At 37.2% G+C, this 27,812-nt stretch overlaps 2 protein-coding genes across 7 annotated transcripts in view; both read right to left on the reverse strand.

The window, feature by feature from the left end:
- Positions 1-1,093: 1,093 nt before the first annotated feature.
- On the reverse strand, positions 1,094-21,036 carry tjp3 (tight junction protein 3). Of its 4 annotated transcripts, none has more exons than XM_077226410.1 (31): positions 20,873-21,036; positions 13,773-13,829; positions 12,561-12,685; positions 12,283-12,385; positions 11,924-12,191; positions 11,745-11,848; positions 11,480-11,669; positions 11,335-11,404; positions 11,159-11,253; positions 10,936-11,017; positions 10,263-10,354; positions 10,030-10,114; positions 9,718-9,821; positions 9,546-9,630; positions 8,730-8,806; positions 6,613-6,700; positions 6,446-6,525; positions 6,249-6,321; positions 6,052-6,116; positions 5,898-5,961; positions 5,032-5,188; positions 4,836-4,944; positions 4,476-4,695; positions 4,164-4,363; positions 3,943-4,038; positions 3,777-3,853; positions 3,457-3,667; positions 3,233-3,333; positions 2,426-2,956; positions 1,708-1,754; positions 1,094-1,604 (listed from the first exon to the last, which is right to left on the reverse strand). In XM_077226410.1, exons 2-31 carry the CDS (start codon positions 13,818-13,820, stop codon positions 1,460-1,462), a joined length of 3,792 nt encoding a protein of 1,263 aa, XP_077082525.1. In that variant the 5' UTR covers positions 13,821-13,829; positions 20,873-21,036; the 3' UTR covers positions 1,094-1,459. The 4 variants fall into 4 exon arrangements, with proteins under 4 accessions (XP_077082525.1, XP_077082526.1, XP_077082523.1 ...); XM_077226411.1 differs by lacking the exon at positions 20,873-21,036 and adding an exon at positions 17,208-17,272; XM_077226408.1 differs by lacking the exon at positions 20,873-21,036 and adding an exon at positions 16,943-17,098.
- A 1,464-nt stretch (positions 21,037-22,500) lies between these two features.
- The window catches only part of sbno2b (strawberry notch homolog 2b), a 47,920-nt gene continuing 42,608 nt past the window's right edge, over positions 22,501-27,812 (reverse strand). For all 3 annotated transcript variants that reach the window (XM_077226405.1, XM_077226406.1, XM_077226407.1), the window contains 7 exons: positions 27,624-27,767; positions 27,445-27,539; positions 27,004-27,096; positions 26,680-26,811; positions 26,428-26,504; positions 26,151-26,341; positions 22,501-25,990 (listed from right to left, as the gene is read on the reverse strand). In XM_077226405.1, coding sequence (XP_077082520.1) covers positions 25,179-25,990; positions 26,151-26,341; positions 26,428-26,504; positions 26,680-26,811; positions 27,004-27,096; positions 27,445-27,539; positions 27,624-27,767 — 1,544 coding nt within the window. In that variant the 3' untranslated portion in view covers positions 22,501-25,178. The remainder of the gene's footprint in view (positions 25,991-26,150; positions 26,342-26,427; positions 26,505-26,679; positions 26,812-27,003; positions 27,097-27,444; positions 27,540-27,623; positions 27,768-27,812) is intronic.

Consider the following 27,812-nt stretch of genomic DNA (forward strand, 5'->3'; position numbering starts at 1 on the left):
AAGGCTCCTTCAAATGCAGCCTCCAAATGTGTCCTTAAGTTTCCTGTGAAATGAAGCATACAACTGATGGATCCTTCACGGCCTTGCATTCCCCAGAATTCATTGCACGCTTGTGACGGATTTTTTTTAAAGAAATTGCCGAATTACACTTTTAAACGTAAGTATTGGGTTTCAACTTACTCAAACATCTGATACAAATTAAACAATAATAAAAAGAAACTTTAAAGCGGTTAAAATGTTGACATATCTTACTAAGACGCAATTATATGTAGTTAATACTCTTTATTATATACAGAAATGGACCAGGATGAACACAGACAGTTTGTGAACCCCATTTTCAGTCAATTTAATATAACCTTCAAAAAAGTCCACTACAAACGTTACTGCCACTCATTAACGGCAGCTGTCACAGTTGCTAGACAACAAGAACTTTCCTCTATAGGCTACGCTATACCATCCCATTTAACAAAGCTCAGTCCAACCTTTGCGGCCTTCGAAGGATGGAGACTTTGAATTGGGACACAGCCATGGTGAGAGTTGTTGTTGATTTTGCACTGCATTGTGGGATTCAAAAGAAAGGGCAACATTCCAGTACACTGGAAGAATTTTGCGATTGAGACAGCGCTTAAATTGTGTGACTTCCTGATCAGTGCCCTGACTACTGAACTAGGGAGCTGATTAAGACTCCCTAGGAGGGAACTCATAGTGATTTAGCCTTCTTGTTTTTCAACTATATAAATATAATTTGTAGGTTGATTTCACCCAAATCTGTAAAAAACACTTTCAAAACCTTGCAAAACTGTAACCACTTTTGAGCATCCCGGCCAACCTTGAATAGCAACATGATCTCAAACAATGTTGTGAGTGTTTGGGTAAGGGTTATTGGTTGCTCAGTGGAAATTGGGGGAATGTTCTAAGAACCTACTTTTAAAAAAAAGTTAGTATTGTTGCAGTTCCATTAGATTCATCTAGGGGAAATGTAGCACTTCACCTTTATACAGGTTGAGTAAGATTAACAGCAGAAAATTGTGGAGAAGACTTAGCAGAAGTACAGTAAGATCAATTTCAATACAATCTCCAACACTATTCATCCTTTGGGCTTAAATGGTTTGTTCCATTTATTTCAAAATACACAAATAAAATATAATATATAGCGAGTTACTAAAAAGGGTAAAACATACCCAAATGGTCTTTATTACAACTGGTAATATTTCTTTTGGAAATAATCCTGAGGAAGACCTCAGCACATCCGTTACAACAACAAAACCCACAAAAAGAAGCAATTCCGGTAACAAATCTTCAAAATAAATCCAAGACTAGTTATCTATAACAAGTCCATAAGAATTCCATCAATAAAAAAAACACACACACAAAAGTTTGGTTGTGTAAATGTACAGGTCCAGAATAAGACAAGAGTGGTCCATGTGCCTGTTTGTGATGTTAGTATAATCCATTTACATTACAGCTCTGTGGCAGGTCCCCATTCAATGTCATCAGCTTCATCAATAACAAAATCGTCATCATCTCTGGCGTTTTCATCGCTGTCACTGTCACTTCCTCGGATTTGTGTTCTCCGGATTTGCATGGCTTCGTGATGTGCCAATCTAAAAGAAAATATTTATTAATGCATTTAAAAATGAAAAATAAATTGATACAGAACTTTATCTTCCTCAAGGACAAGTTGACAGATCAAATAGAAATACTTACACTACAAATGAAGGGGAAGGTTTCCTTTCTGGTTCTGCCATACGGGCCTAAAACAAAAACACAAATTTATGAATAGCTCCATCGAGTATTTCTAGATACCTAATATTAAACGTAATCAAATACCTCAACATGACTTAATAAGGTAGGTCATGCTCCTGTATCAACATCTTTCAAGTTTAGGCTTACAACCAGGGTTAGGCTTCTACATAAGTAATGGGTAGAGATAGGTTTATGGGTAGGGATAGCGCTAAATATTCAGAGAGGAATGTTGTTCCAGGAACATGTCTTATTTGGCAAAATCTAATGACGTGCTACTCAAACTTAAGGTGGATTCATCAACTAATCAGGTTTTACAGTCAGAGTTACCTCTGGTATCAGTCGTATGAAGAACATTATCAACTTATTTCAGTCTGTTTTTAAAAGGTAGGTTATGGTAAGTTACCTACTAAGGATGCAGATATCCTATTTGACTAAAGTATGTTGTGCTACTCAAACTGTAATTCAGTGGATCAATCAACCAATCAGATTTTAGGTTCAAGGTTTGGGTCACCTCTTGAATCAGTGGCATGAAGAACATTAGAAAACCTATTATTTCCCTCTGCATTTAGAGGTAATGTATGGTTAGGCTAAGATTGGTCCTATCAAAGAACATGTCCAAAGTGAATAAATCATGTTGTCAATTGGTCAGTGGCATGAGTATCAGATATATATATGGTACCTGTTGTAGTTTCTCCTCTATGACTGACAGTGGTGGGGTCTCTGATTGGACTGCTTTGGGATCTGGTGCTCTGAAGTTGGGTGGCACATCGGAAGGTGCCGGTGGTGCGGCCATGTCACCCGTACTGAAGTCTGAATCCGTGAAGCTGCGCTGCGAGGGGACATCATCTTCTTGTTGGTGAAAGCCAGTGACAACGCGTGGAGAACGGGGCTCGGAAACGTGGAGGATAGGAGGTACTTCACCGGGAGGTAGGGTGTACTCGGACTCTTCCTCCAGGTATGGCTCTAGGTCGTAGGAAGGTTCAGGACTAGGATTCTGCCCAGTGGCGGGCTCTGAAGAGCGGGCTAGTGCACTGCTGCGGTGTCTGCCGATGCCTTGTGTTTGCTCTTCCAGGTCCTCATTGTCAGTGTAGGCTTCACCATCTGTGAAGGCCTCACCGTCAGTGTCCTCGTAGTCACTGGCACCACTAAGGTAGTCAGAGTTGTTTGCACGGCTCAATGCATCAAGCTCCTCGTCGGCGCCTCCCTCCAACTAGACATAGAACAAGTTCTCGTTAACTAATTCAAGTATGACATGTAGGTTCTCCACCAATACTGCATTTACATCTTGTCAGAATTATCGCAATTAAGAGATTTGTTTCAGAGCTGTTGGTTCATGATGTCCCAATGGTCAAGTTGGAGCTTTCATAAAGTTTTGAGTTTCCAAAGAGTTCAGCAAAGACAACTAAGGTTTTTAAAGTTGGAAAATCGTAATTACGTTAATTCGACAAAACCAGAGCGTATGATTATAAAACTCTAGGGCTCTTACCGCTACTTCAGAAACCCAGACGGGTTTAGACTGCTGCTGCCGAATCTTGTCTTTCAAAATGTCATACCACATATTTGTATTGGGCTCAAGATCAATGCGTGCTGTTAAGGAAACAGAAAAAACAGAGATTGCCTTTCAGAGTACATAAAAATCTACTGAAAGCATTTTCAGAAATGATTTAAGCAGAGAATTTAAACTTTGAAGACAGGGTTTGAAGGGTTTACCAGAAAAAAGATGGCTAAAGTGTTTCCTTAGCTTTAAGGCCTGAGCGTAGAGTCGACGAGAGCTCTTGTTGGAGTCTGGCATGTATTTTTGCCTCATGGCCTTCACGTCCTTCCGACTATGGGGATCCAAGAAGAGCACCATGGGATGGTACTGGATGTAATTCAATCTTTCTACTGCAGTTGGTGTAATATCTAGCAGGGGATGCTTTTCCTGCAAGTGAAAACAAGATACTTTGTTGGCTGAAAACTAGTTGGTGTTTGGTTGAGGTCCTGTTGGCTTATAATGACAGCATTAATTCTATATCATAAGAAAAGGTTACCAGCTCTGCTATCCGCCTAACTGTGTCCAGTTTTATGACACTGGATGAACTATCACTTCCACTCCTGGCAACCATTTCTACAAACCAATATAAGAAATATTCAATATTTGACCGTGAAGAAATATCAACTGAAAAATTCTCAAAACCTAAATCCAATTTTTCATACCTGCAACTTCAAATTCATCAGGCAACTCTCGGGCCAGCTTCTCATTTGCAATGTCGTTCAGAGGACCCAAAATGACAATTGGCCGTTTGAAATTGGCTGCATATGAGCAAACAAACGTATGTTACAACCATAAACTCCATTAGGAATAGTCCACTATCGCCGTTAAGGTACAAGACATTAAAAATCTCACAATTAAAAAAAAAACTAAACAAAACACTAACCCTCTCTCAGCAGGACCTTCTCATATGCTGGAAATTTGCCCTGAATCGTTAACTGTAGGAGGTCGTCCCTGGTTCTTCTGGTATTCTTTTTGGCCCCTCTTAAGCCCCGTAGCTTCCAGAATTCGGCTCTGGGGCCGGCGCCTTGGCGCTCGGCCGCACTTATTCTCTGTGCCTTTTCCAAATTGGCCAGAGTTTCAGCCCTAAAATAGAGAGAGCCAGTACATGTATGAACTATAATGTAACATACTTAACAAGCAAATAAACTAACCATATCCATGTATGGAAGACTTTAAAACTACCAATTTAACAAACCTGGTCTGGTTAGGAATGATGCCTTTGTCCAGTTCGTGTAGATCATTGCCCATGCGCACAGCTAGCCAGTTTCCCAGCTTCCCGTGATACATAGTGTCCACCACTCTGAACACCTCACCTCTGGTAAAGCTCAAGCCGAGACTGCTCTCAGCCACATGGTCAAAGTGTGTACGGATGTAGAAAGAGTCACCGAGGCTGGACTTTAAAATCTTCTTGTAGACTAAGAGGGCAAGAGCAGAAATTAATTTGGAAATGGCATTCGTAATCCATTTTACTTCCCTAATTTGACTTTTTTGTTAGGAATACTGCAAAGGATTGGTCACAATTGACATTCTAATGTCTGGACATGAAGGCACTCACTGTCCATTTTGTTCTGAGTTCGAATATCGATTTGCTTCCCAGCGTGGATGTTCATGAGGTACATAGCTGCCTCCTCTCTAGTGAAGTGGTTAAAGTCTACACCGTTTACCTACCAAAATACCAAAAAAGACTCTTGAAGAATGGATTATACATCTGAAAGGTTTGATCATTTATGTACACAGTTCTTTGGTCCTACCTCCAGTATCTGATCACCCTCTGTCATGCCTTGCTTCTGGGCTGGACTGTTGGGCTGGACACCACCAACAAAGATGCCAATATCATTTCCTCCCACCAGCCTCAACCCAACGTTGCCCTCCTTCACAAAGCTGATGTGGTTCCGGTCTGAGCTGTACCTGATATGAGAAAAAAACAAAACAAACAAACCACATTTTATTTAATTTAAATAAAAATAAAACATTATAAATTAAATTGAATGTATTTATACATTATGCTAATATTTTGTACTGTATTTAATTTATGCTTATTTAAATTAATTATGCATATTAAAAAGAAAATATAATAAATTAAATGTAATTTTTTATGTAATAAATACAAATAATTTTAAATGATTATTTTTTATAATTTATCATTAATGCTTATTCAAATTATATTAAAATATTATTAAAATAATAAAAGGAATGTAAATATGAATGTACATCATGTTTATCATTTTTTTATGTCTTTAAATTAATTATAAATATAAAACTGGTAAAATATTTTAAAGTATCTCTATACACCATGGTAATATTTATTGTAATTTTTAATTTATGCTTATTTTAAATTAATTATAAATAAAAAAAACAATGTAATAAAATATATAATACAATACATTTATATATAAAATATTTAATATAATACATATATTCAATTAAATATAAATAAAGTATTTATACACAATTGTAGTAATTGTTGTTTTGTCTTTCTGCTTATTTATGCTTTAACGTTGTTGTGAAGAAAAAAATCTGTTTGTAAAATATAAATAATTTTTTCCCAATTTAATTTTGGGGTGAAATATGACATGTCTTGTCTTTGATCTGCATAGAAAGAAACTACATTTCTCACCCCAGGTTTGGTGTTGGCACTGCATCTGGTGGAAGTGAATAAAGTGGCTCCTCTACAGGTTTCGCTGAGATAAAACAGTTACAATTTAGTAACCGACAGTCACTCAATTAGTTGTAATGCATTATGGGTGTGCTTTTGGACTAATGGTACTCACATTTCAACGTGGTGTGGTTGGGAATGGAAATGTTGGAACGGAGAGTTCCATTAGCATGTGGGAAACTAAAAGAAAGAGTCGAAATTGCATACAATGTCTTGAAGAATTGTTTGGTTGCTGACCTTCACTATGACATTATCTGCATAATCTTAAGTGTGGATTAGATAAATATAGATCATCTTCTATACGTTCTGAACCTTTGATCGCTGTTGTTGCTGGGACTGTCAGATCTCCTGAGCGGTGACGGGGCCCTTTCTGATTCAGAGGAATCTGGCAAATCAACCAAAACAACATTACAAAGGCCAAAGAAAGATGTACATTCATTCATATGGCAACATGAATGGCATCTTTCTCTAACGACCACTCAGACATGTAATAAGTGTATTATACATACATTCGGGTGGTGGTCTGGCAGGAGCGGATCTGAGTGGGGGATCTTGTCGGTTGTTAATGATTGGCACTTGCATTTCAGCCCTGAGACGAAACAATAATGAAAATAGTGGTCACCTTTATATGCAAAATAATAATCCAAAAAAATAAAACAGCATTAGTATATCTTACCCTTGTCTGATTCTCAAGTTTTTACTGACTGGAGACTGTGATCTCGGAGGAGTGTTGTAACTTGCATCCGACTCGGATTCTGAAGGAGCTGATTAAATATGCAAAGTAGAGACCATTATTGGTTGCTAATAACTCGAAGGGTGTGAATTGAAAGTGCAAAGGGTGTCATTTAAAATTGTAATAGCTAATGACATATTACTTCACAAAAATATTACTTCCCAAAAATACTTCATTTGACTTCTATGAAAAATTAATATGTGAATAGTTTGTAATGTGTATGAAAAATGATCAATGTCATTTCATTCACTGATATTGATTGGCCACTCAAAAATTCAAGATGACCACCATTGCTATTCAAAGCTTATTATTTCAATTATTCAAATAGTGATCGAGCATACAATTTGATACAAATACTCTAAAGAACATGTTAATGGAAAAAGATTAAAAAAATTCAAGATGGTCGCCATTTTTAAAGATGGCCAACTTTCCTGTCAAATATGAATTATTTCAATTGTTCAAATGGTGATGTAATCATAAAATTAGGCAGAAATACTCTTCAAGGAACACTCTTTTGGAAAAAGGTATGTGCCACTCAAAAATTCAGGATGGCGACCATTTTCAAGATGACCCCCATTTCTGTCAAATAGTCAATGTATGCTTCTTCTGCCTCCTCTCCTTTGACCTGTCAGGCTTAGTTAAACTTGCTAGGGATATAAAATCCCCGCCGGCATAGCTCTCAGGTTCATTGGAGTACACAAGCCTCTCCACCACGGTAAGGTGCAGTTCACAGAGAGGAAGGGCCACTGTTAGAAAAAGGAAGTGGCCAGTAAAAATTCAGGAAGGAAAACATTTTTGAAGATGGCTGCCCTCCTTTCCTATGTTCATTGCCACTGTTTCCAAAAATTAATGTAAGGATTGAAGAGAAATATCTTGAAAGAATGGCCGCCATGTTGAAATTTTGGGTGACCAACGCCTTTTTTCCAAAAAGTGACCCTTAGAGAGTATCTGTGCCAAATTTCATGCTTCTATACCAATTTGAACGATTCTCTTGAAATATGCCATTAATCTGCTGCACTACACATCAGTATTTAAATATTTACATTCATTTAAAAAATATCTTTCATACAAAAAAAGTCAAATTATTTTCATGCCATCAATATTTATTATTTATATTTTATGAAATGTATGCTTACATATTAATGTGAAATGTGTATAAACAATTACTGAATTTACACACTAATATTCAAACATAATTATGTACACATGGATATTTAAATATTTACGCATCAATATTTAAACTGAGGTACAAAAAAAAACTATTTTCATGCCATCAATTTCATACATTTAAGAACAATTATGTGCGAATATGTAATTAAAGAATTTACAGTAATTTTCACATTAATATTTAGATTTTTATATATATATATATATATAATATTTATTTAATTTACACTAAGTATTTAATTTAAATAATTTACTAAATATTTAAAAAAAAATTCACAGTTAAGACTGAGGTATGAAAATTATTTTCATGCTATCAATATTTATCATTTATATATCATATATCATGTAAAATGTACATACAATAATATTTAAATAATCATGTACACATGGATATTTACACATTTAAAATATACACATTAATATCTACAAATATTTTCATACTTAAGATTGAGGGACCAGGTAAAAAAACCTGACAGAAAAAATATTTTCATCTCATCACTATATAGTATTTATATATTACAGAAAATTAATTTGTAAATATGAATATGCAATTATAAAATTTACAGTAATTTACAGTTATATTTGGAAAATGTGTAATAGTGTACACTTCAAATGTTTAATTGAAATTCATATTTAAAAATATTTTTTGTAGTTAAAATATTTATGCCATCAATAATTATTTATATACTATGGAAAATGTATGTGTAAATAATTATGTGTAATTACAGAACTTGCAGCAATGTACACTTTAATATTTAGAAATGAATGTGTAATATTTAATTTAAATGACATTAATATTTTAAAATATTTTTCAAAGTATTAAGAAAAATTATTTTCATTGCATTCATTTTTAACATTTAACCTTGAATATTCCCTTCACGATTTGCTCGTACCTCTCTGTACAGGCGTTGAGGGTTTTGCCCATTTTGGGGGTTCCATTACAGGGACTGCCGTGACCTCTGGGGTCGCCCTGCAAGAGAAAGAGGGCAGATGGGAGGGTGAGAGAAAAAAAGGAGGATGAGGGGATACTAAATGATGCTTGTCCATGAAGAGAGTGGGAACTAATGTGAAATCATTGAGGGAGATATTCACCTCAGGCTTTCTGGGGGTCTCTCTCTCTCTCATTGAAAGGGGTGGCCTATCCGCTGCCATAACTGATTATAGGGTCAATTATAAGTCCCAAAAATAAATGATTCATATGGACAAGCAGAAAGTACTAAACTAAACGTATCAAAAATGATCATCAGATCCACATCTATGATACCTCTATCTCCATTACACCACTGGTTGTTGAGAATTAAATAATATTTAAAATCTTACATAATGTGTGTATAAATGCTGTTTATTGTATTATGTGGATAAAATTCAGATGTCGGATACAAGTTGCTATCTAGGTCTTAGGAGCAATATTTCCTTTTCAAGAGCCACAAATCAACATAGTACAGGAGAAAACTCAGGTTGATTCGGTGTCTTTTATTTTTAAAAGATCACACATATCACATTTTCAGATATCACAATGAAAGAAAAATACATGAATGCATACAAGCAACATAATGCAACAAAAAAGAAAAAAGAAAAAAAGAAGCAAATAAATGAAAAACAACAGAATAAACTTTTATCTCATGGTGTACAGGCAGATGACTGGCCCTACTGAAAGAGTCCGGTGCGAGTTGCGTTAAAAGTGGCAGTGAGGCGTCCCTCATGTGTACCTGTATCTATTGCGGGACTCCTGGCTGGCTGGAGTCCCCTGTCTGCGAGGTCCGTTACTATCGTCCGATTCGGACTCTGAAGCAGCTGTATGGAAAAGACATGCTCTTGAATGAGTCTGTTAAAATGGCATAAAGAACTGAAATTTAAGTGTCGTAGGGGGTGAAAAATCACCTCTGGGTGGAGGCCTGTAAGGGGAGGCCATGCGGCGGGGGTAATCCTGAGACATGCTAAGAGAGGAAGACTTCATTCCTGGAGGAGGGAGATCAGGAAGCACCCTGGGAGAAGAGAATAGGCAATGGATATCTCAATCACCCTTAATCCTAAATCCAATCTGTTCAACATATAAATTGATCATTTTTGAGTGAACTATCCCTTTAAGATGGTCTTTCAGACAATTCAACGACTTGTCCATACAGAAAATGTCCTCAAGATGTAACATTGTATTTGCATTTGGTGTTTGATGCTCATTATATGGACTCATACTTGTATCTGGAGTTATTGTCAGGTTTGGGACTCTCACGTCTGGGGGGCGGAGAGGCGCTCCGGTCTGAATCGGACTCAGAAACAGCTGGTAACACAAAACAAACAGTCGTTAAACTACAGAGATTCAATTGTCTACAAGGTTCGTACATATCATTTACTGAATCATTCAATGAAGTATTTGATTCCAGAGCTGGTTTATAAATAGTATGGTAAAATCGCATTTTGAGGCAGACCTCTGCGAGGTCGTGAGGCAGTGGAGGGGTTCCAGTTCTGGATGACGGGTGAGGCTCGAGGGTTTGGCAGTGTGGAGATCCCTGAGAGAACCCTGAAACAGACAAACATGTGACCCATGCATCTCACCCAAACAAACAGTAGCATGATAAAACAAGTGCAAAACAAAAACACACACTCACACAAAAAAAATTAACAATAACTAAATAAAATAAGCAAAACAGGGAAATAAATCCTGACAAAAACAACACAAAGATAAAATAAAATAAGTAACATGTAATCCATCCATGCATCCATATAACAAAAAACCCCAGCAAAACAGACAAAAAACTAACTAAAAAAAAAAAGACAGAGAAAAAACAAAGAATAAGATAAGCAAATTTCTGAAAAAAACAAGGTAGCACTTTATTTTACAGTCCTGTACCCCATGTACATACTATATACTTATATAGTAATTACAATAACTGGTTAATAACCATGTACTAACCCTGAACCTACACCTAATCTTAACCCATGTAGTTACCTTATATTACCCAGTAATCTTTTAGGCAAGTACACTGCGAGTACACAAAAGTGCACATGCTGTAAAATAAAGTGCAACCCAAAACAAATGAAACAAGACATTATATATAACTCTGGTTCTGCAGAGCTGAATACACATGAAGTCATGTTTACTTGTATCGGTCTCTGTTATCGAGAGTGTCGTGTCTTGACGGTGGAGGCGAGTTGCTGCGGTCCGATTCAGACTCAGAGGGAACTGCAAAAGGTCAAAGCATCAGTCAGCTGATTGCATAAACAACTATGGGCAAAGTATGGGTCAAAACCTCTTGGCCATGACAATGCCATATTGAATTCGTATCATAAATGAGACCCATTGAGTTTTTGCACTAAGGCTCACCTCTGCGAGGGGGTATCAACTGGGCGGGCGGTCTTGTGAGTGTAGAGCGCAGAGGGGGAGATTCGCGTGGTTTCGACACAGGATTGGCACGATTTCTGTGGATCAATGAGATCTGTTAGTACAAAGATCATTTAACTAAAAGAGTCAGAGAATCAGGTCAGAGTTGAGGTGTTCACCTGCGAGAACGTCGTTCTCTTGGACGGGATTTTCGATTTGTGGGGTTGTCAGAATCCAGGTCTGAGATTTCTTCAAGCAAAAATCGAAAAGTCAGTATCAACACTCCAAAAAACTGAGATCAGATGTAAAAACATCGACTCTCACCCTCCAGCTCGGAGCTACTGTCTTCCCTCTTCTCGTCCGCGCTGTTTTGAGGACTGTCCTCCACTTCAGGAATGCTGACCAGGAACTTTCTGTCGTCCCTCAACACCAGCATGGTCAGTTTACCTCTAGACTTCTCCACCAGGTGCTTGGTCTCCAGCAGGGACAAATTTTCTGTCGTCATGCCGTTAATCTATACAAGAAGTTTTAAATAGGTTACACAACATCAAACTGCGATGGAACAGTTCCTAAAGAACCTGCTCCTCACCTTTAAAACAAGATCTCCTTCCTGAAGGGTGCCCTCTTTGGCAGCCAGACCAGTGGGAGTCATGTGCTTGATGAAAATCTGGCTCCCCAGCTTCATTCCGTACTCTGCAGAGAGAAACATGTTGAAATCTTGGCAAGAACCACAAATGATTCCTCAATGCAAAGCAATGGGATTCTGACCATCTGTGGGTTTTTTCTTGATCAGGGTTGTTCTGATGGGTTTGTTCTGCACATCCTGATTGGGCAGCCTCTTGAACCCGGACATGATGGGGAGGTCATGACCGTTGCGGTCAGGTGTCACGCTTCGAGTTCGTCGGTTACGGCTGGTGTCAGTGCCACGCTGACCTCTGTCCCGAGGTCCGTCGTCATCTAGTATGTTGGATTGTGAGGAAGAACGAGTCGGCCTGTTGCTCGCAGGGATCTGAATTGTGCGTGGCCTCTTCACAGTCTACAAAATTAACAAAGCAATTGTTTTCAAACTGCAAAAATGTTACCTAGATATTTTTTCTGGCAATGTTTTTGGGAATGTTCTTACTTACAATGTTTGCCAATTTCCCACATTTCCTTAGATTTTGAATTGTGTAGAGTGAGGTGACATTGTCCATGGAAACACCATTCACCATGGCTATCTGATCTCGTGTACTGTGGACAATAAATCACGTGAGTCTCTATCACAAAGAATCATCTGCCAAATATGTTTTGAGTATGTTGGTTTTTCCATCTTGTACACAGCCTTGACAGGTCTGACAGGATTACACAGGATGTGTGGGAGGAAGTAGTGTGGATCTGAATGCAGGAGAAGTGGACGTGTACTCACTGAAGACGGCCCATGGCGGGGCCGCTGGGAAGCACATCAGAGACCACCACTGCTGTGTCCCCGTTTACTGGGTTGGGCTTGTCTAGCCCACCTGAGACCGCAAAACCGAAACCGACCTTGGGATCCTGAGAACGAAAGAATGAACAAACAAAAGACTCAACGATAGAGCAGAAAAGGGTCAAAGAACAAACAAAAATGACAGAACAAATAAGTGAAAAAAGAATGAAAAAAAAAGAATGAAAAATGTAAGAACAAAAGCCACTATAAAACCAAACCAATCTCTGTTACCTTAAATTATGTTTATCTCTGTAAAGCTGCTTTGAAACAATCTAAATTGTTAAAAGCGCTATATAAATCAGGATGACTTGACAAAAGAAAATAGGAAATGAACAAAAAAATAAGAAAAAGAAATAAGGAAGAAACAAAGAAGAAAAAACGGAACAGCAAAAGAAAAAAGAAGACAAAAAAGAAAGACAGAACGAAATAAAGAAAGAGCGAAGGAAAGAAAGAACAAAAGAGCAAAAGAAAGAAAGAGCGAAAGACAGAAAGAGCAAAAGAAAGAAAGAAAGAACGAAAGACAAAAAAACAACAGAAAAAAGGAGGAATAAATTATTGGAAAACAAATGAAAGAATGAACACAAAAATACCAACAAAAACACAAAATGAAAAAACATGAAAAAGAACAACCAAAATAACAAGAACAAAAAAATAGCAAAAGAACAAACAAAAACAAGGAAGAATGAACAAACGAAAAAAATATGATGAAAAATAAGAACAATCAAATGATAGAAACGCCACAAACAAAAAGATCAAATGAACAAAAAATTGACCAGCAAAAAACAAACAAAAAGAAAAAATAAATAAATAAATAACATGAAAAAAACATGAAAGTTTAACTTTAAAATCAATTAAATGAGACAAAAGAGCAAACGAAAAAAGAATGAAAAAATAAACAAAAAACCTTTAAAGAAGAGAGGCAATTTTATGTATACGATGAAATGCACCACATGACCCCAAACTTGACATTCCAAAATTCGGGTGGGTGCCAGTGACAGGTGGAAAAAACCCCTCATGGTTTCACAATTGCTTGCTTACAAAACTTTCAATCCGCCTCGACTTTCAATTGTTTGGAAAACTGTAAACCTGGTGTCAAGTTCTCAGACACACCTGTACACCGCAAGATAAGGTGTGGCTAAGGCTTTTCGAACTTACTTTCGATAACGTGACCGTGTGCTGCTCCCATATCGTCATCTCCTCCATGTCTGTTATCTGAAACGATAAAGAAGTTGTTACGTTTATTAGCGCAACATCAAGCAAACAACAAAAAGATATCAGAACGTTTACAAACCACCAAAGGAAAACGGTTGAGACGAAAAGCGCCAGTTTTTGATGGCCTCGCTAGGCTGTTGTTTGCCAGCTCTGACTCTAGCTGAACATGCTCGCACCTGCTGAATTCCTGCCATACAGGTACAAGGGGGCGGAGCCAGCGCGTGACAACACTGATACCCGACACTTCCTCACCAACGGCTCACCAATAAACAGTCTGACACAACCCGCGTCTCTCAGCACACATTTGTTGAGTGAAACCGAACATTGACTACTAGTCAAGCCATTACCAGTACAAGAGGGGTTTAAGGGGCACACCCGATTCCAGAGTTCATAATTAGCGCGGTTGATGCAAGTTAATATCTTTATTGTAAATAAAAAATAAAGGCTGAATCACTCACACTGAATTATTTTAACTTGATCACATTTGATTTGAAGCCAAACATCGCCTGCTGCAACAATCATCATGATGACATACTTTGAGAACAGTTTCTATTGGAGTAGAGAATTCCTGGAATGCTTCCCATGTTTTTATTGGCTGCATAGGTCAGAGAGAGTCTGTGTTCGCAAAGCTGATTGAGCTTAGCAAAACAGAACAAATGTATCACAGTTTCCACAAAATAGCTTAGTAATACTTTGAAATTGCGTAGATTTCTGATATGAAACATCATGAAACCATGACTGCTGTTGATGACAACAATGATGGTCAAAAAGGAAGTTGTTCATATACTGATGAAACCAGGGATGCAAATATCAGCACTACCCTTTTCTAGGGAACTCCCTTCATGGAATATGTTAGACTCTTACAGTCTGGCGTTCTTACACCTGTTCTAACATACTGCTGACTATGCTGTAGTTTATGATTATGAATACATCACTGCTCACCACCTCTCAAGCTCAAAAAAAGAAAAGCATAGGCTACAAGTTTGAAATGTAGGAGAGTAAATAAATGAAAAAAATGAAAATTATCGCATAATTTACCCTCCCTCATCCTGGATCTTCCAAGCTTTATAACTGGCCTTTATTACCCCCCCTGGAGCTGTATGGATTACTTTTATAATGGATGGATGTGCTTTTTTGGGCTTCAAAAAAACAAGGTACCATTCACTTCCATTATAAAGCTTGGAAGAGCCATGATGTTTTTTATTATAACTCTGATTGTGTTTGGGTGAAAGTAGAAAGTCATATAGACATACACTGTAAAAAAAAGAAAAAAAGTTGGTGACTTAACATCCAAGTTAATTGTGCTTAAATTTAAGTAATTTCCACTTAAACTGACAAATCAAAATAAGTTACTCAATTTTCTACTTTTTTCAACGAGTTAAAGCAATGTAAAAACATATGTTGCAGGGCCTGAATTTCATTTTTTAAACTGGGGGGGAATTCCCCCCTTACATGGGTCACATGGGGGGGGGGATCTAAAGATTATGAGGGGGAGAATAACTTTTGATGCATCGGTCTAATTAAATCATCTTCATTTGTTAATATCTACAGATTTGTATGCATGAATTGTGCATTTCCAGTTCTCAAAACAGTTAATAACAAAACAAACAAAAAAAACTTTACAAAATACACCATGATCTTCTTCAAATTGACATTAAGACCTCTGTTTAAACTAGGCCTAGTCTATATATTTATGTCTCTCTATTTCAGAGTCGTTCATGTGTTTCAGTTCAGTTCTTTGCCTTTTTTTATTATTATTTTTTTTTGCTTTTGGCTTCAGTTCAGCCATCGGTCCATATTTAAACTACACTAACCGAACAATTCGTTGTTTGTGGCCGTTTTTGTGCGCGCGGTAAATATGCTGCGCATAAAAATAGAAAACAAGGAGAAACGCACAGTCACATGCTCAAACAATCAACAACGTCGCTCTAGATGTGTAAAAACCATGGTAAACAAGTGGAAAGCGCGGGCGCGCCGCTGTCTCCTTTCCACACGCGCTTGCTCTCCCGTGGCGTCGGTCGTTGCTATGCAACCATGAACTGCGCTCTCCATGATGACAACGTAGTATCAGGAAAAGATTAATTGATTTATAGCCCTTACTTTAGCTTTACTACTAGATATATTTATGGAGATGAAAAATAATAAGGCGCCCTGTACAGCAATGATCAGCTGTTTGGCCGAGCATTGTTACGCTGTAAGCTGATCAGTTGGTTCGTTGCTGCCGCGCTCTATCACTCGCACGCGCACCATAAAGAGCAAAATGGTTTTTAATGTTTCAATTTCATGATTAAAATGACATAATTTGGAAGCGGATAATTTCTTCACAAACAGCTCATTATGACTCAAAACGTTAGAATGCTGCACCTACACTCGATAGTGTGAATAAGATCAGCGCAAGGCAGAGCACTGCATTGACAGCGTGAAACACATGATCTGTCTACAGCCAGGGCTCAGCGGAAGACAGAGATCCCGGTCCAGCGCTGATTGAGGAATTAAATTTGAAAATAAAAGACAGTTTCACATACTTTTTCTCTTATCTACGATTTTTTTTTAAACAATTTGCTCTGAGATGAAGAAAATATATTTGTGCGGGAATTTCTCGCACTATAAAAGCTAACCTTGCGGGAATGGTTTAAACTATGCGCAATCCCCGCATTCCCGCACCGAAATTCAAGCCCTGGTTGTACATAATAATAACTTATTGATCATATATTTTTTTACAGTGGCTTGAGGGTGAGTTATGGGATCATTTACATTTTTGTGCGATTAAAATAGCAGCAAGTAAAATAGCAGAAAATAAGCAACTAGAAAATGACTGAAATCACAACCATGCCCTTGAGCAAAGCACATGACATCTCCAATTATACACCATTTACCAAGTAAACCATTTACCAATTTATAGTACAAAATATGTATGTAATATAGGATATTTTACTTCACAGCAACAAAAGCAACACACTCAAGTCCAACAGGTGCAAGTCAGTATTTACAGTCCGTCTCTGTTGTCATTACAAGGCTCAGATGACACATTACGCTGTTTAGTAAACTTAAGACAGCTCATGTTAAGCACATTCAAAAACTACCATAAACAACTGGATACTTTATAGACTTACCGTCCCTTTAAATCTCACTTCCATTTTCAGGACAGAACTAAACACCTAGAATGGGAACGTAAACCAAGCAGGGTATCCAAAATATCTGTTTCAACATAATATCTCCATTTTTAAGGATGTACATGACGAACAGTTGTCCCCACAGGAATCAGCCTACTGAATGGTAATGAGGAAAAAAACAAAACTGTGTAGCCTACATTATAAATCCCCACCTGAGCCCATGGAAAGCTCCGCCCACTAGGTCTACAAATCCTTTGGTACTTACTGATATTCATTTTTCCTCAAGTTATTGAGGAGGAACTGGGATAGTCTCCATTCACTGAGGCGATGCCAACATGAAGACTAACGATGGATGGAAGATGTGTTTAACTTTAAATATACCATTCTTTGTCCAGGTTTTAAAAATGTCTTTCTCCCTAAGATGGACTCAATAATTATTGAGTCTGAGAAAACACAACAATAGCTTTTTTTTCTGAAGGATGTTGATTTGCACGGCACTTTGGTTAGACTGTTAATCATTACCTCAGTCTGTTAATGTTTAATATGCACACTGGCCTAGAGAATGTTTCTGCATATATTGGCCTTGAACATGAGACGAACGCTAAGTATTAAACTTCAGCATGTGGGTCAGTGACATACAGTATAGTATGTATACTACTATAGTATTTATTACTATTGAATTAGCTTTTATTTTTATATTTTCAATTTTCATTTTAGTTTTAGTAATTTTGTGATGTACTACTGTCATTTTATTAGGTTTTATTTAGCTTTGATATATTTTAACTTTAGTAATATTAGTCAAATAAAGTAGCCTAAGCTGGAGATGATAGTGCCTAACATATTGCTTAAAAGAGTCCCAAGCTTTAGTGAACCAATTTGAAGTGCCTCCTAAAGAATGTTTAACTTTTTTCAAACTTTAAAAAACTATTTGAATAGTTTTAGTATTAGTTAACAATAACAACACTGTTCACTATAAAGAAAAAACTATACAAACAAATTCTTTGAAATGTACTCTTTATATATTCATGTTGGTTTCGGAAAACTTTTATATCATTTTCAACAAGTGTCAATTTAAAAACTCTAAAAATATAATGTGGTACAACCATCAAGTACATTACATAATGAGGTACAAAGAACATATTTCTCTAAACCTTGAATACATGTGTAAATAAAAATTATTTAAATAAAAAAAAAAAAGGTAAAAAAGTATATATAAAAAAATCATATTAAATAATAATTACATTTTGAGATCACATCACATGTGATGTGACGTGGACTTTATAACTGGAGTGATCGGCAGACTATGTCATACCTGTATTGAACTTGACGTTACCGGAAGCTCGTGATTATTACAGTTTATAAAGTTGTAATTATGGATTTTAAGATGTTTTGAAATCACATCACATGATATTTTACAACCTAAACTAACTTTGCCTTAAAGTAAACATATTAAGATACTCCTTGACACACAGTTATGAGGGTCCTCTCTATGACATCATTTCCTGTTTTTGTTTTTTTGCATGTTAGTCACACCAGATTTTTGTTGATATGCCCCCCAAAATATTATATTTCATAATACATATACATGACTATTTCATAATACAAAAAAATACAAAAAAATAAAATAATAATAATAATAATATATATATATATATATATATAATATATATTATATATATATATATAAGTACTTTACTTTAGAAATTATAGACATCTATGCATTTAAAGGATTATTTGCGAATGGAATATATGTATTTTAGAATTATTAGATCCCGACCTAAAAACGAGCACTGACCCAAGTAATTTGCCCTGCAACACTTTCTTCCGTGCAACATAAAAGAAGATATTTTGAGAAATGTCTCAGGGTTTTTTCTTTCAATCTAATGGAAGTCAACGGAACGAAAACTGCTTGGTTCTTCAACATCTTCTTTTGTGTTACGCAGAAGGAAGAAAATCACACAGGTCTGGAACACCATGAGTGTCAGTAAAATGTTTAAGGTGTACCATCCCTTTAAGTCATTAAACATACTATTTATGGGCGAAAAATCACAGACTTGCATTGAAGGTGGGAGCTGAACCATATCTAGAGGCTACAGAACAAGATCACAAGAGAAACATCCCAGATCACCCTAGCAACCACATAGCAAAATGCTAAAACCAGTCTAACACCTTAGCAACAATAAAAACAAAGTTTAGAGGAATACAGCTGGAATTCCCACATAAAAGAGGTGGACTTCATCTCTGTGGTTACACCAAATATAAATTTAGGAAGTAACAAAATTACTGGAATCATTTCACACCCTCAGGCCAACACTCTTGACAGGAAATGTAGGAGGAATGCACAAATGTCAGATGATGTTGTGTTAAGGTGTGCCCCCTCAAACAGTAACGCCTTCACAATAGGAGAAAATGGGTTTCTGGTGGTCTAGCCCAGTTCTTCACAGCTGTTTACATTTGTTGTTCTGCTTCATAACAGAGAACATTACAAAACAAAGAACATGTCATTTGTTTCTACACATCCAGCTAACAGGGTGCACTCTTAGAACTATGGCTTTTATATTAATGACATTAATAGGACGTTCATTCAAAGTTATCTGATCTTTAATAACATTCCCGTAGCATTAGCAAAATGACAAATGTACTTAACGTTTTCTCTTATATTTGCATAACCAACTACAATTTGCTATCATTTTTAAAAAAATTAAGGAACTTAAAGTTTTGAACATCCATACTTAAAAGGAACATTAGCAAAACATGTTCAAAACATTTTTGTTAGCTTGGCAGTCTGGCCTAAACCTTAAGACATCAACACACCTCATAGTTTCGGAGCATAAAAACTCATAGGCTACAATGAAAAATAAATGATTGAATACAGTTTAAGGGAATTTATGGGCCTACTACAAACCACACAAAAACAGCCAAAAAGTGCTTTTCAAACCTAGTAGACTATCCTTGACTCACAGACTTGAGAATAACATCATTGAAGAGAAATGTGGATATATAGGAACGCTGTTTCTCGAAACCACAGCGAAACTACAAAGCACGTATTGACTGAGTGACAGAACCAGTTAAGCCAGATGAGGCTGAGAGTGCTGCAGCAATCTCACGAATCGGTTCTTTCGAACAGAAGAACCGCTTCATGTCAAACGCACTGGTATGATGTAAACTATAGCTATTCAACTTAGTTTTCGTCCATTAATTATATCCTTCGTTCACTTAAAAAAAATCTTACTCAGGTGAGGTCCCTCACTTATTCTTGGTTAATTAAGAGTCGAATAAAGACGGACGGTTCTCTTCTGTTTTGTTCAGTCAGCTGTTGACTCAAGAATCTTTATTGATTTAGTACGATTTTGCTACGCAATACGCATAAGAGTCGCTCCGAAATGTTTTGTGGCTCAATGGGTCAATTCATAAAAAGATCTGAAGATCCGATTCAAAAGAACGATTCGAACGAATCGGACATCACACATTTTCAGGATATAGAGATAAAGGTTCTCTAATGTTTATGAATAAACTTAATAACAATTAACAACGGTTCCCATATGAATGAGCAAATACAAGACAAAAGTGCATTCACACAATTCACATTCAGCTGTCAACAAGTTTGAATCTCCTTTTCTAAAAACAAAAAAGAAAATAGCAACAAATTGTAGAAACATGTTCAAAAGTGTCTGTTAGCAAAAACAATCAGGCAACACATTACGAAAACCAAATATATATTGGAGCACAACAGAAACATGAAGCCTCTAAAATATCAGTTATTATAAACTCAGAGTCGTGCATGATATGTCGCCAATTATTCACCGTTTCGACGTAACTTCCAGTTAAACAGCTTACATTTCAGCAAACCCTGAAACATGACTCAGGCCAACGCAAACAATCGATAAACACAACAAAGCAGAAAGAAAACGCTCGACTCACGTAGCCTACCTTATAATGTGTCCCCTTTAAAAACGAACACTAAAATTCTCAGTTAATTCCGTATTGGAGGCCTCACAAGGCCTGGCACCTGCAGTTTTTAAATAAGGTTTCGTTATATTCCCATGTATCTATACACCACCTGATCATGTACCTGTAGGCAGGGGGAGGAGCTTAATAGCTACATGTGGGCTGGGCAGTTTCGTCATGAAATACTACTGCTATTAGTAGGCTACTACACCCATAGATATCTATGACTACACCTACACCACACCACACACTGCATTGGCATATTGGTCTTATTTTCAATTTCCTCTCAATAATTGGTTGTCGAATGAATACAATAGAGTGCCCACAATATAATACATTGAGTCAAATTCCATGATGACGTTTTAAAATATGAGCTTCGATGGTATACTATAACACCTGATTTGCTAGGATTTTTTAATTTAGATTTTTTTCTTGCTTACATATGCTTCGCATGTATAGTGAGCTTAGAATTATGGTTCTATCTCCACTTTTGGTCGAAATTGAGTTTTTGACATAATCTTATCCATTAGGTGTTTATTAATGCCTGTGTGGTGTTATTTTTGTAAAAAAAAAAATATTTTGTTAGTAGTTATTAATAAAATAAACAGGTTCCATCTCACAAAACAGCAGGGATTTAAAAACTTTGATGCTCAATATCTCAGAACTACCCTAAACGGAGATAGAACTGTATAATTCTAAGCTCACGGTATGCCTATATGTCTGAGAAAATATTTGTTATGATTTAGTGAATTTTTTTTCTTCTATGCTATAGCGTCCCCGTTGGGGAACGCGCGGTATTAGAACGATCACACAACTGACTGAAATGCGTTAACTTCTTGTTATATTTTAAGTAAATTAACTCACAGGACTTTCCTTTGTAACTAAACACGATTGCAAAACCAAGAATAAGGTAAGATTCTTATTTTTTTAAAGGTGAGAAGGCTATATATATTAGGTAAAATAGCAGGCTACAATGAAATGCACTATTGTGACCACCGCATTTGCTTGCTGGCTTCTTCTTGACTTTCCAGAGTCTATGAGGAACTTTTTTTCTTATATTTTCTTTGGCAAGTTTCATTTGAAAATACTTTCTTTGGGCTGAATTGAACTTGGTCAGTGGTGGCAAGTGTGAGGGATGCCTATATTAATTTTAATTATGACATTCCATACACTTACAAATCATGTTAGGCTATAATGTGTATGGTGTTAACGTGTTTTTTGTTGGTGTTTTTTTACATTGGTACGATGGTAAAACCATGATACTGCAATATTAATACGATGGTATCCTTTGAAGTTTGAAATAGGCAACCTAGAATAATCTTAGAACATTTGTTCTTAACCAGTGGACAGGTGACCACTAGGGGGCCCCAGTAAACTTTCAAAGGGAAACAACTTTATATTAAAATAAATTACAATTAAAAAACTACAACCACTAAACGTCTAGATGTAATTCAACACGAATGTGGAAAAAAAATTTAATTAAAAAAATATGTAAATTGTTTTTTTCTTTAACAACTGTCAGCAGAACTAAAATGTTAATTTAGGCAAATATTTCAGTTCACAAAAATATAACAATAAAACCATTTTAAATAATTCACCAAAACACAAACTCAGGAATCTGAACATTTTATTTTTTTGCTTTGTTAATAAAGTTTGAACTGTAATATGTTCCTTTCTTTAGGTACATGTAGAAAACAATTTCTTTAAGAAACAGTCAAAAGGCACATTTTGTTTTTACAATATATACAATTGGATCTAAATTATAAATAGGCCTATAGAAAATGACAAAAGCATTACCAATAAGAACACATGAATAAAACGGTACAAGATACATACAGTCAGTAGCAAGTTTTTCTCATAGCAATAAATTACGTAAAAGTCATATTGATATAAAAGCGAAGCCAATAAATCGAGATGTTAACAGTATTGAACATTCCCATGAAAGACCGAGAGCAAAAAAAAATTGGCAGCACTGGATCACACACACAATACAGAAACTCATTTATGCTGTTTTAGTGCAAATCATACACAGAGAAAGTCAAATGGATTTCTAATTAGTAACAAAGGGTGAAATTTTACTTTGTCCCACTTTCATGGCCTCATCGTATAGTTATTTTGTTGCATGAGATGCTTTATTAGAATGCATAACAGACATTGAAGTCCCATGTTCATCTTTCTCATTGGCTGTTTTTGGGGAGGCACTGAGAAAACAGACTGTGGATTACTTGTAAGATTAACTATTAGATGCACTAAATATTATGCAACAATTAATCAAATGCTTGAATTTCATTAAATATAATGGGAATTACACGATGAGTGTTTAACAACTATTTGCATGAGAGAAACTACAAATAATTACACACAAAAAGTTTCAAGTGCAAATGTGGCTGAAAGAATTTCCCTTATTGAAAATAATAAAATAAGAAATTTGTGCAGAGCATAAGCAGTAAAGGATAAATAAATCATATTTGATCTGTGTCGCTGACAGTATTTTACATACAGGAATCTTTTCTTAACGCAGACATTTGAAAAATTTATAAAACATCTTTAACTAATTGGTTATGAATTTCATTCTGAGATAGGGAGTGGTTTTAACACCGTAGAGCTATGAAGTTAATATTTGGGTTTCAGTTCAATTTTGCAGTGAAAATATTTAAGAATGTATAATTTGTATAAAGAATGAAGATAAACTGAAAAATATTCAACCATCCAGTGCAGCAGTAAAGAACAGAGCAAAACTTTAACGAAACAGAATTTTGCTTTGAATTGTTTGCCATTTTGTTTGCCTGCCAGATTGTCTTTTGTCTGCACAGTTACAAATATCATAGTATCATTAAAACATAAAATAAAAACAATAATATAAAAAATGTCCCTTTAACGTTAAATACAAATAATCAAATAATTCTTATAGACGTTACAAAGATTTAAAACATTTTTTTTAAATTAATTAACTTATTTAAATAAAGGGCTTAAATTCAACTAGATCAAAGCTTTATTGCCCTTTCTTGAATTTACCCTGGATGCGTTTTACATCGGATTAAACTCTGAAGTCTGATCTTTTTGTTTCCACACTGGACTGTATATCTTAAGGTCACAGTGAAAAGATTGTACTATTACAGGGATTAAGTGTGACTAAAGCCCTTTTGGGATCAACCAATCAGTCAGCGAATAGATTGTTACCGTTTTGCGTTACATTGCGAGACGGGGGACAGCAGGACAGACTGTTCTATTTTAGAACAACAGAGAGACAGCTGCACAGGTAAGTGATCTGTAGGTAATCACACTCCTCCTACTAGCACACTGATTCAAGGCCTGATAAATAAAGGCAATAAATACATTACAAACATCTGCACATGACAGTACAGGAGTACGTGTTTACGTCTACATTCCACTGTATGTTCCAAAGGCACATTTCGACAGTAGCCTGTTCTCTTGCTCCTCAGGAAAAGTGTTTTGTCTAACAGAAATTCATCATGGAAATGTAAAGCTGATGATTGTCCAATGCAAAACAAAGCTTAAGCTCCTTGCCGAAGCAAACTTTGTGGTACGTCTTGCATATGTGAGGTTTGTACTTCAGCTTGGCCCACACGGAATCTTTGGCCACGAAAATGATACAAGAGAAGAAAAAAAAAGATACCAGTGGCACCAGTTCCTCACGTTGGAACATTGGCAGAACCCTTTGAAGAACCTCTAGGCACACTCTTAAATGAAGAGTCAAGAATGCTCCATGAGGAACATACAAACAGTTCCTTTAGTAACTCTGAAGACAGTTGACCCCTTTATAAAAGAACATCTTTGAGGCATTTAAAATATATATTGAAGATTTTTGAGGACATCTGAGGTTCTCCAGAGGGTTCATCCAGTGATGAACCAAAAGGGTACCTTAAATATCTTTTTATTCCCGCATAAGAAAAATCTTAAGGAACTTAAGCAAAATATCCCGTCTGATGTGGTACGATATAATTTATACAAACCTTAAGTAATTTTCTCACTTGAGCTTGAACAATTTTTGGTAAATCAATTCTCTTTAAAGTCCCAGGGTATAAAATTCAGGATGTTGAAACTGGGATGACCACCTCGATAACTATCCTGAAGTTCTGGCATGCAGTTTCAAGACAAACTGTGTAGGGATCATACTTGACTCAAGAACAGAGCAAACACTGAACTTCCCTCATCTTGTGAAGCAGAATCTCATGCTTGTGGTTTCGAGGCCAGTGGTGGAGCATGGCACCGACAGTGGTCAGACTACAGCCCTGAGTGTGTGCGTTTACAGGAGTCTTACTCCGTCTCACTCGGGTTGTTGGTACTGAATGACGGAATAGCGTGGTTCTGTTCCACGTTGCAGCATGCTGTTCAAAACTTCCCGTACGTTTATAATGGCTTCAGAGCTGCAGTGGCTGTTCGGTAACGGGAGCATTTGCTGGTCTGTAGGGGGGAGAGAGACTTGCGACAAAGAGGAAGAAGATGAGGACGGTGTGAGCGGCGTTGGAGTGAATTGGGACATTGAAGAAGAGAAGGAACTTGACAAGACCATGGGTACTGACAAAGGTGCATCTGAGGTGGAAGAGGCAGGGTCATTTTGGCTAGGGGTTGTCATAAATGAATTCAGTATCATGTCCAGCAGGTCAGTGTCCCGTGCTGTACTGCTTTCCTGTGTGGACTGGCTCTCCTGCCTTGGTTGTTGCTGCTGCTGCTCCTGAATAAATGCTTCAAGGTTAAAGTCTTCCACTAAAGGTGCGGGTGGCCCAGTGAGGTTGTCTACACTCAGTCCAGTTTGAGTGCTAACTTGGGAGGAGGGAGAGGTACTGTGAACTGTCAAGTCCAGGATTTCGTCCAATGGGGTTTTTAGGGAAGGAAAAGGGGTGAAGGAGATGTTAGGGGTGGGTGAGCTGGCCAGGCTGGGAGCTTCCAAAGACGGGGTGAAGTAATTTAACAAGAACTCTTGATGCTGACGCTGCACCATCAGTCTCTGCTGTTCCTCAGCCTGACGCTGCTCTTGCGCTTGCTGCTCCCTCTCTTGGCGTCGCTGCTTCACCTCGGCATCCATCCTCAGCAACTCCTGACGAACCTTTGACACGCAGGTCTCTGGGATTTTTATACCTAGGTGAAAGAAAGAACAATGATTACAAGATGCCAACTTCATTAGAACGATTGGAATGGTGTCCTAGCAGGGTCAGAACCTACAACCTTTTGGTTATCAATCCAGAGCATCACAATCTGCTAGTTAGGAAATCCTCAAGAAGAGGACAGGTTAACTCACCAACTTGTTTGTTGCTGTCTTTTGTCTTGAGGCGAACAATTTGTAGAATGCTGGTGCTGGTGACATCAGCGACCACATTAGACACACTCTTCCACACACGGAGTAGAGCACCGCACAACATGTGGTACTGACGCAACCGAGTGCCCATTAAGCACTCCTGACCCTCCTCTATCTTCTTGCATCTCCCGTTCCTGCATAAAACATGCATACACATTAGGTTCTCCGAGCTCAGTTTGGCTAGTACCAAGTTAGAAGCTGGGACAGTCTCTTTTCTCACCAGTTAGCATGGCTACATTTCCTGAAGGAGAAAGTGAACTGGTTTTCCCAGCTGTCCTGTGCCTCTTCTGGTGTGACCTGAAGCATGGGTAGAAAACATCACTCAGACAGTGTCGTAAACCCATAATGCTCGCTAGATGGCAGCAGAGAGGTTTTTCACAGCAGCTCTACAGGTGCCACGTTCAGGAAGGCCTCTTTTTCCTATCATTTTATTTAGAGAATATTACATGTATGGTGAAGAGGTTGAACACACCTTGCGGTATTTTTGTTGGAGTTTATCAAGGCTTTCCATTTGGGCCTGCTTGCCAATGTTTGGTTTGTAGATGATCATGTTGTGCTCCCGGCCCTGCACAGCTAGCAGCACGCATGGGTAGCTACCTCTTAACTGCAAAAGAGACAGGCACCAACATGTTCAATATCAGACAACTAAGGAAGAACTCTAATTACACACGAACCCTCATTCACCCTTAAACAGGAAGGTTCTTCTAAGCAACCATCTTTCCTGTGTTACTAAAAGGAAACTAAATGCAAATTTGGAAAGAAGAGGTTTTTTTTGCCTCAATGCCCAAATACTCACTTTATGGGATAAGTAGAAACCTTCATCCGGGTTGCTGAGATTTTGGACCTTCTGGAGAGCCTCCAACCATGGCATACCTCTATCTACACTTATCTGCGCAACAAAACAAACATTTCTGTCAGAGATAATGTTTGTTAAACTTGTTGTCCAACATGTTCTAGCTATGCTTGGATCTAAAATCTATGCAAAACAGAAAGTTCACAGAGTGTGGTTTATTCTCACTTAAGGAAGTACTTAACGGCTGGGAAACTAGTCCCCATTGCGTAAGCCGTCATAAATAAATGTTGCTCTTGGTGTGTCACGCATGAAACTCCTGTGCCTTAGGCATGTTTTTGGAGCTCTCAGCCGTTAAAGAGCTGGTTTGTATGAACCTCAACATTAAAGAATCAGTTCAACTTGGTGTGTCTTCAACTTTCATGCACACTTCTTTCAAAGACGGACCTTATACAGGATAACTTGACCATCTTGAGGATTTCCCGCAGTTAGAAACTTCTCCTGTGTCTCCTCATAGATCTGATCATTGCCTGGAGCCAGATCTGAGAGAAAGCAGATACTTTGTTGTCACCTAAGCATATCAATGCAACTTAAAGTACCACCCCACCAGAAGAAGTGCTGCTTACCCAGTATTCCCATATCATATTTGCCCTCTTTCTTGTCCTTTTCGATCAAGTAGTCGAAATTGTCAGTGAAATACTGAAAGAGGGAGTTCTGTTTGTGTACCTCCAGGCCCAGTATCCGGTTGAGGAACTTGGTGATATTGCAGTCTGAAACGAAGAGGAATCACATGGTCAGGACAAATACGTGGATGT

Source organism: Siphateles boraxobius, unplaced genomic scaffold (assembly GCF_051911475.1).
Source record: "Siphateles boraxobius isolate OS27281-9 unplaced genomic scaffold, OSU_SipBor_1 13, whole genome shotgun sequence".
Lineage (NCBI taxonomy): Eukaryota > Metazoa > Chordata > Actinopteri > Cypriniformes > Leuciscidae > Siphateles > Siphateles boraxobius.

What these genes read in the sequence shown, in the direction of transcription:
- tjp3 (XM_077226408.1), bottom strand. Translation starts at nt 16,966, where the DNA reads ATGGAAGTGAGATTTAAAGGGACG. An exon ending in CAAGAAAAAACCCACAGATG is followed by an intron (nt 11,849 to 11,923) that starts GTCAGAATCCCA and finishes TTCTCTCTGCAG; the next exon opens with AGTACGGAATGAAGCTGGGG. An exon ending in TGATGAATTTGAAGTTGCAG is followed by an intron (nt 3,854 to 3,942) that starts GTATGAAAAATT and finishes ATTGGTTTGTAG; the next exon opens with AAATGGTTGCCAGGAGTGGA.